General features: G+C 42.5%; 1 protein-coding gene across 9 annotated transcripts in view; it reads right to left on the bottom strand.

Annotated features, from left to right (window-relative positions):
- Positions 1-458: 458 nt before the first annotated feature.
- Positions 459-9,202, bottom strand: part of LOC125227284 (tensin-1) — a 155,436-nt gene continuing 146,692 nt past the window's right edge. For all 9 annotated transcript variants that reach the window (XM_048131547.1, XM_048131550.1, XM_048131549.1 and 6 more), the window contains 10 exons: positions 8,685-8,975; positions 8,191-8,319; positions 7,735-7,861; positions 6,951-7,093; positions 6,032-6,204; positions 5,244-5,499; positions 4,230-4,386; positions 3,453-3,625; positions 2,845-2,959; positions 459-1,698 (listed from right to left, as the gene is read on the bottom strand). In XM_048131547.1, coding sequence (XP_047987504.1) covers positions 1,660-1,698; positions 2,845-2,959; positions 3,453-3,625; positions 4,230-4,386; positions 5,244-5,499; positions 6,032-6,204; positions 6,951-7,093; positions 7,735-7,861; positions 8,191-8,319; positions 8,685-8,975 — 1,603 coding nt within the window. In that variant the 3' untranslated portion in view covers positions 459-1,659. The remainder of the gene's footprint in view (positions 1,699-2,844; positions 2,960-3,452; positions 3,626-4,229; positions 4,387-5,243; positions 5,500-6,031; positions 6,205-6,950; positions 7,094-7,734; positions 7,862-8,190; positions 8,320-8,684; positions 8,976-9,202) is intronic.

Genomic DNA, 9,202 nt, shown 5'->3' with positions numbered 1-9,202 from the left:
GCTGGTACGTTATTTCATATTAATGATTCGGAATTCGTAGAATATTTAAGTATAATTAGAGTTTACCACCAATATTATAGCTACTTCTAAGAAAATAAACGGCGGTTTATTTCAAATAATGTATTATAACCAATAAATACATTTTACAACAGTTATTTATTACAATAAACGTGTTACATTTAACATTAATATCTTAACTGGATATCATTAAAGAATTAAAATAAAATTCATATTTCGATCACTGGTGTACTCTTATAAGGCATATCTATGGCGTCAAATATTGATTACGGGTTTTATAAAATAGTACATAATAGTACTCTTTAATAATAAATTAATATGTCAACTAACGATTGTAATCATTATTGCTATCGTTGTACTAGGCAACTACTACTGACGGATTGCGACTATAGCTAGTATAAAGTTATAGTCATGTAGACAAATTAAAATTGAATAATTTGTATTATTTACTTTAGCGTTCTATGAATTATAGGTGCAGTCCTTGTAACTTTACTGTGTTGATAAATATCTTATTTTGGATTTTTCAAGCTGTAATATTTGACCTATTATGCACCTATTTATATTTATCTTAAGTTAACATTTTTATAGTTTATTTTTATTGTTTATAAGCATTCTTGTACTCATTATTCGTTGTACATGTACGATTTACTGGCAAGTTATATGAAGCCATTTTATTTAAATGTGCCAGTTTTCAGTTCACGATTAAGCCATATAGACTACTAAAGACTTTCAATATCCATTGTCAGGACTGCTCCATCAGTTTTTTCTATCTCGGTCTAGAATAAGACAGAGACATTTCTTTACAGCTTTCTTACAATCCTTGCGACCTGCGTTGTATTGTAAATTTGAATGCACAAGACAAACAATATTTATCGAAATTCAGTATCCATTGGGGTCTTTATTATTAAAATATTAAAGCAGTATACATTTTAAATTAAAACATGACGTTATTACATTTCTGTATATGATTATGAATATGCCCATTATATTTTTGTTAGGTACAATATTCCATGTTTTGGACAAATGTGTAGGTAGTAGGTACTTTACAAAGAATGTTAATGCGTTTTGATTTAGAACATCTAATATTATGCCGAATGGAGCAACATATGAGTAATTTGGATCGTATTTGTATACAATTATGGACACCATGTTTAAATCATAATTACTCATTGACAATGTAGACGTTTTAAACATTATATAGGCACGCTCAATATCACTACATTATATATTAAATTAATATATGAGACTAGTTAGTTTCTTCTCTATGCTACAGTATTAATATAACATTTATATTAATTTAGCTTAAAATTTAACTAACGAAGGGGTTGGTTAATTGTACTTGGTGAATACGAAGCGTATTAAAAATAAAATCTTTGAAATGAATTCATTTAAACTCTAGTAAATGAATTGAAGTTCATAGTGACCAAGTTCAATTTGTGAAATCTCACAAATGTAGTTAATTAAACTCATTGATTTCAAGGACAATATTCCTTTCCAGTTGTGTGTACTGAGTGAAATATGCAAATATTGGCTCATTCGGATTATTTGCTCTGCATGTGCATACAATTTTAAGTTCACTGTTAGTGCACAACACGTAATTTGAGTATTGGATCAGACTCATCAGTCGATGTTAGGAGCTGTTTAAATGATGTCCTTTTTCTGCGAGTTTCCGAGTAATGCCTGCAAACAGAAACGTATTATTTTATAACGCTGATTACAGCTAACCTAAGGCCGTTTTCACATCATCCGATCCGATATCGGATGTCGGAAGGATTTAAATGGAAAAAATCCAAGATGGCGCCTGTAATGTATGGGATATCGGTCCGACATCCGATATCGGATCGGATAATGTGAAAACGGACTTATGGTGCTCCCACACTGACTTTTATATAACAGTGACAGTAATAATAATCTGTGATGGATACAATGTACATGTGCTCTGCCTACCCTGTTATGGGATACAGGCGTGATTGTATGTACTAATTATTATTATTATTATTATTATTTGTATGTCCTTTCCAGTTCTCGGGACCATGGGGTCCCGGACTTTTGGGAGGCGTGCGTGGGGCCGAAGCCAACAGCGCAGAGGCCCTTTAAGACAGTTTAATTTAAAAAGTAATGTGACACTAACCGGCGATTATCCCTGTCTGCACTATAGTAATGCACCCAAGGACAAGCCCCGGTTAATGTAGAACTATTGTAAGAAAATGGTACAAAAAGAAACCAGGCTATTAGGTTGAGTTGCTGGTGGATTGGTAACCGGTACTATCGGAAATACTATGGCACCTGCCTTGCTCATATGTTATAAAACATGACAAAATAGGCAGGCGGTGACTCGCCAACTCACTATATGGGTCCCCGAAAACGGCCGCTCGCACGGAGCGACAAGGGGACAACATTTCGTGAGCGGCTCAGGGTGTGGAGAGGTGTGCGCCGCTTTCTACCCAGTCTGTACGAAACAGCCACTGTGCCAACTCGCGTCTTATGCATATTTCACTTCCACCCTGCGAGCATATAGCTCTGGCACCCCACTCTGGACGGCCGGTTAAGGCAAGCCAGAGGTGAGAATCCTGCGGCCCCTGCTCAGTGTTCACTCCGGCCGGCCAGTAAAGGCAAGCCGGAGGGAGGGGCCTGACCGACTCTCGGGGGCATGGGACCCAATTATTATTATTATTATTATTATTTAACTAATGTGAAATAAATCCAGAATGTGTAGATAGAAAAAATCATAAAGCCAAATGGCTTTTGAAGAATTACTCCGCTGCGTGCTGAGCTTTGTTTATGTCGATCCAGCGTGATATGGATGAATTTAAAGGAGGATGTTACCTTGTTGACGAAGTTGACGATGGCGGTGGCGGGCTGCTCGGGCTCGAGCTCGGCGAACACGTGGCACTGGTTGTCGGAGCCCGTCGCGGCCCGCGCTACAAACGCGAAGATGCGTCTGCAAAAGTTAAAGTCACATGTTACATGCTCAGTTGTTCACACACTAATGTTGCAAAGGTAAGGCAGGTATATAGGTAGACTAGCTTTTTCCCGCGGCTTCGCGCGTTAGAAAGAGACAAAAAGTAGCCTATGTCACTCTCCATCCCTTCAACTATCTCCACTTAAAAAATCACGTCAATTTGTCGCTCCGTTTTGCTGTGAAAGACGGACAAACAAACAGACACACACTTTCCCATTTATAATATTAGTATGGATAAATATAGTCATAGAGCTATGTATTTAGAAATTGGCCTTTATAGTCGTAATCAACATAGCTCACTTTTTATTCTATGTTTCGACGCGTGGGTCTACGTGCGTGAGCCGCCGTTTGTTCGGATCGAAGCACGCATAAGACGCGTTGACGGTGGGATTAATCTCACCAGAAAAATAGTTTGCGCTCTGTTTTAAAATGAAGCTTTATAGGTATATATATATAATTAAAAATAACTTACTTTTCATTCTTAGTGCCATTTTCGACGTGTGCAAACCGCCTCTCATCCGGGTCTAAACCAGCATAAGAGACGTTGGCTGCAGGATAGTGCCGCCTGAAGAACAGCTTGCGCGCCGCGTCGGTCAGCGTGATGCCACCACCGAAAACTTTGAAGTGTACCACGTGCGCTCCTCCCTGCAATATGAACAAGTTTGGGTTAAGACATTGAACATGTGCAAGGGCTGATCCAGCTTCGTGCCCAGGGGGGGGTCACGTAGTGTATTTGTATGGCCAACCTTAGGCTCCAGGGGGGGACATGACCCCCATGACCCCACCCCCCGATCTGCGCATGAACATGTGCTTGTTATGTGTTGCGTTAGTCGGTTTCGCGATTGGAGACAAGAGTTATCATTGATTATTTGCTAAAATAACTGACTGTACCAAGTAAAATTGTTGCGTGGACAGAGTATCACAACGCGTGGACAGTTTAACAGTATAAAATCTCATGTCATATTCAAGCTATTCAAGGCCTCTGTCCCTGGTTGACACCTGCGCCGTAGTGTCACATTTCAGGGGTCGACAGGTAGGTATGTTATTTTTAACAGGCAAAAGCATCTGCAACCGATACTCAGAATAAATTGAAAAGTGAGTCACGACCTCTGTCTGGATCGAACTGAATCAAGGCTATGATGGCTCAGTTGATCAATCCAGAGGCCGGATTTTTCCACGGCAGATACACATCTGCCGTTCTAGAATCCAAGACTATAGAATGTATAATTTTAAATCATAAGAGACGTACCTTCTTCAGTATGATGTTGGTGACGGCTCGCTTGACGGCGGCGGGGCCGGTGAGCGCCTCGGTGTTTTCTGAGCCGAGGAGCAGCACGTGGCACGCCGCTCCGGTTGCTAGTAGAGCTCTAGCCGCCGCGTTTGCGGTTCCTCCGCTCCATGGATCCCTAAACAGACAAGTTCATGTTTAGAAAAAAATAAAAAAGATTGAGGGACTGATATTGAAATCGGTAACTATTCAATATAAATGTTCAGAGAACACTATCGCCTGAGTAAGTAATAAGGACAGACTGGCTTGTTCAAGCATATTATATTAAAGAAAAAGTTACCAAGTCTAACGTAGTGGCTGACGACAAGTCTGACCCAGTTCTCCATTGCAGCTTGCGCGGCTAACGTCTTCACCTCTAGACCACCCGACCATTGTTGTACCCATCGCATAAATCTCTTGTATATGCTAGACTTGTGAAAGTCTTTTAAACGACTCAAATACCAGTAACTTAACATTAAATCAAAATTTTAACCACCCGACAGGTGTAATTCGTAGGAAAGGAATGAAAACATTTGTGAGAATCTGGCGCTGCTTCCGTAGTTCAATTAGTTAAAAGCAAAGACATATAATATAACTCCGTATAAACAGATAAAGTCTAAGAAAAAACCTACCTAGCCTCAGTACCATACAGACAAAGTTACGGTGGCCTAGATGGCATTACACCTTTGGGGTACGCTCAGCTAGATGGCGCTAATATAAATATTTGACATTTTAACACATATCAAGTTAAGAATATGGGCCAAATTGTCAAAACTGAGGTTCAAAAGTTTTAAGCCTGTGTCAAGAGATGGCAGTCCATGCACTGTGATTACACATTTTTCTTCGACAGTAATTCTTTATAATACTTCGATCCTCTTTGGTTAAGAGCGACCGTCCTGTGTGCGGTCGATGCGGGTTCGAGCCCCGCCGGAAGCTTTACTTTTTGTTTAAATACAACAACTATCAGTAACATTGTCTGATCAGTTCGGCACTTACCTATCGGGCAGCCGCAGCGGCACGGGCAGCGCGAGCGGCGTGACGGTGTGCTGGTAGACGAGCGCGGACAGCGAGCCGAACACGGGCTCGTCGGGGCAGCCGCGCAGGCGCACGCCGCGCGCCGCCGGCTCCACCAGGAAGTGTCTCACTCCGCCGCCCCCCCCGGCGCGCACCGCCAGCCCGAACGCGCCCGGGAACGAGTTCGAGTCGCGCACGATGAAGGACCCCTCTTCCAGCTGCTGGAGGGCTGCTACCGCTGTTTATAACATCATTAGGATTAATGTAGAGATCATTACTTGCCAAATATTAATAAGTTTACTTATGAATCTAGGTATTCTATTGACAAATTAAGACTGTGATATTTTCTGATAATCAGAACAATCAAACACTACAAGAAAGAAGGAACGACTGAAAGTTTAAACAGTGAAGATAACATGATCCTTCGAGCCGGATAATTTGACCAGCCTCAGACATCTGTATCAATAAGGGCCAGTTGCATCAAGCAAATTTGACAGACACATCATCGTCACGCAGCAGACGTCTATGGAACTTCCCATATTACAATAAAATTTAACGAACGATGACAGACGGTTGCATCAACCGGCCCTAAATCTCACCAGATGTTCCATATCAAAAGCTCTTTGAATTCTCGGAAAATGTTAGGCTCATACTAAAGGCTGCTTATTTCCCGCGCAAAGCGCTCGCGGTCAGACGTTACATGCTGCTACTTGCAGCCCCAATCCGTAGCGTATTCCATATATTGACAGTTCTGTTATTTGGTGACTCACCGTCGTCCCGGGAGATGTTGGGCTTGTACCAGAAGTGGCTGGTGTCCCGCGCGAATCGCTCGCGGTCCGGCGCCACGTGCTGCGGCTCCGACCCGCCCGCGCTCGAGCGTCGCGACCCGCAACTGCCGTTGTAGATCCGATACTCCGACTCGGGGCTGCCTTCGCGCTCTTTTCTGTAACAGAGAGAATGCCGGTATTAGTATTCTGATTTAAAATCAACTTATATATCTTTGGTGTGAATGTGAACTAATCTAACCATGAGAGAGGCCTTTTCACCTGTGTGGTGACCAATTTCACCAACCCCTTCTTTCCAGGTGTCGTAAAAGTTGACTGTGGGATATGGGCGATGGGTTGGCAACCTGTCACTAGGTACAATATCATAATTGGGTTTTCTTTCAATCCCTTAATTGCCAAGAGTGGCACTGAAACTTCAGCAGTTTCTGTCCGTTTGGGAATAGGTATTTACAGACTTTTTATTTTGCTGTGCTTTGCGGCATCTTTTTTGGATTTAGCCAGGGGCATTGCTGTGCATAGGACGGCTTCCGTGGGGCCTCCCGATACATGGGAATACAGTGTACGTAGCCGAATGCACAAACGCTCACAAAACGCTCACGATAATATCTCTTTCGTAGCTATCTATCTCTATCGCTCTTGCGTATTGGCGCGACAGAGCCAGCGGCCTTTCGATCGGCGTCTGGCGTCGCAGAAATGTCATTTGGCTAGCAGGCCAGACGTGCTCGAGTTTATCAGCACGGGAAGCATGGTCGCGCGATAGACGATAAAATATCAGGCCGTCCCTATCGCACTTACAAATAGTGCGATAGGGACGGCCTGATATTTTATCGTCTATCGCGTGACCATGCTTCCCGTGCAGGTTATATATGCATATATGGAGAGTTGGAGATGGAAAGTGTGTTACCTGGTGACGGGCGGCGAGCGCGGCGGGCGCGCGCTGAGCGAGGGCGTGGGCGTGGGCGGGTAGGGCGTGCGCGGGTGCGTGGGGAACAGTGGCGTGCCCGCGCGGGACTCTGACCGCGACCAGCTCTCGGTCCGCTCTCGAATCTGTACAAAGATAATGCATTTATTGCGTACTAGATATACCTAATTATTAACAAATTAACTAATAATAATTTGTATAAGTATTTGCCAAATGAGAAATAAACACATAATTTAAGTACACATAGGTATTGCAGATACACACATATTTTAAAGACATATTATAGTCTGCGGTTAAGTCGTCTCCTATTCGGAATACGATGACTATGAATTAAGATACAAAACATAGAATTTCAAATATCTTATTTTAAATTATTTTCTGTGTGTTTTCCTCAATTATTGCATGATTATCTTTTATGATATAAGTACGTAGGTAAACTTATTTAAAGGAAACTGCCTTGAGCGTTTTACCGGAAAACGCAGCGTACCCACGCAGGCAAGCATACTCAATATACCTACCCATGCCTCCCACAAGCTAAACCTGCCATGTTTTTCAAGCTGAGGGCGTCAGCAATCATTTCCTCTCGTAGACGCTCAGTTACGGAATGAATTCAGCCGAGCTTCCCCAAGGAATGGAAATATGGTCGCGCGGGAGCGCACATGTAACGTAAACGGTGACTGCTTACCGTTAGGCGGGATGTGCTTGATGACACTAACATAATAGATACTATAAAAAAAGTCAATTTAAAATGAAAAAAGTTTCTTACGATAGTATCATTGCTGGGCGGCTCCGCTAGCGACAGAAGACCAGGCGCGGTGGCAGACGTGGGCGTGTTGCTGCCACTCCACTCGCGCATTGTCATCTTTTCGAACATGAATTTTCTAGATGAGGTTCTGCAAAATCACAGCACATGTTTGTCATATTACATATTATTAGTAAATCTAAGTTTGTTAATCGTACTATTTATAATTAGTTCGAAGACGACCGGTCTAGCCTCGCGGGACCCTGCCTGTGAAGCCGGTAGTTCTGTGTTCCACGAGGTATATCGTCGATTCATCGCCTAGTACTCATAGCGGGAACAAGTTGTTATGATTAGATTGGAACTAGATGAACTTTAAGAGTCCCAAGGTATTTACTTATATTTTACTGACATCATATGATGTCGCTGGGGCTCGAAGGGTTAAAATTGTGATCATTTTCAAATAGCTAAGTCGTTGTTTACCTGTCAGGTGCTTGTGGACTGATGCTATCGTTCCTAAGGGGGGTTCGTAACGTGTTGACGTGTAAGGGAACACTAAAGTCGTCATCGTCGTCGGCAAACGCTGTGGTGTCGCTAGTGTAGCCGTCCATCCTGGAAATTATAATAATTTATAAGCAACACCATCTTAAGTAGGTACGTTGCTTGAGAATGTATTACCTATTGGGATTGAAAGATTCAATGTGTGTAAGTGCGTTTTCACATTATCCGATCCGATATCGGATGTCGCACTGATATCCCATACATTACAGGCGCCATCTTGAATTTTTTTTCATTGAAATCCTTCCGACTTCCGATATCGGATCGGATAATGTGAAAACGGACAAAGTCAGTTATAGCGCATAATGAAGTACTCAAATATGCAGCGTCTAAGAAATTACAATTCTTGTTTTTCTTTGTCAGAGCAAGTAAGTGTTTAGTTCTTGTAATCTGGTTGTCTATCTCTATATTTTTTTTACCTGTGACTGGCAGATCGTCGAACATTTCTGGTGGTGGCATCCCACTCCAGAGGTAACCTCTGCACCCTCTCCCTGGCTTCCTTCCTCTCCCGTAATTTCTGCTGTTGCCGCTGCAACCACGTCAGGCCCGTGCTGCCTTCGAGAGCGCTCTCCGACCTTCGCGGCTCCCTCGTCCTTGAACTCTCGTGCCATCCCAGCGTGCTTGCTGATCGCCACGTCCCATTTTCTTCTATCGCTTTTCGAGCGTTGCTTGGAGGTCGGTCGATCCATTCCGCGTCCCCGTTCAACCACCTAAAACAACATAAGGCGTGTTTAATGGAACATTATTTGACTTATTTAGCTACTGAGTAGAATATTAGTCGTATTTGTCTTCTAACTACTAAACTAACCAACGATTTCCCTATTCATTCATAGTAAACAGTACGTAGTAGGTTTAAGGTTGTATTTGTACAGCTGTCACATAATAATGTTTAGATGTTTATTGTGCGTAGGACTATTGACGATAGCTTCGATTCATA

Source organism: Leguminivora glycinivorella, chromosome 6 (assembly GCF_023078275.1).
Source record: "Leguminivora glycinivorella isolate SPB_JAAS2020 chromosome 6, LegGlyc_1.1, whole genome shotgun sequence".
Classification (NCBI taxonomy): domain Eukaryota; kingdom Metazoa; phylum Arthropoda; class Insecta; order Lepidoptera; family Tortricidae; genus Leguminivora; species Leguminivora glycinivorella.
Note: the sequence above shows the minus strand (reverse complement) of the source record. Positions and strands in the feature narration are given on the sequence as shown.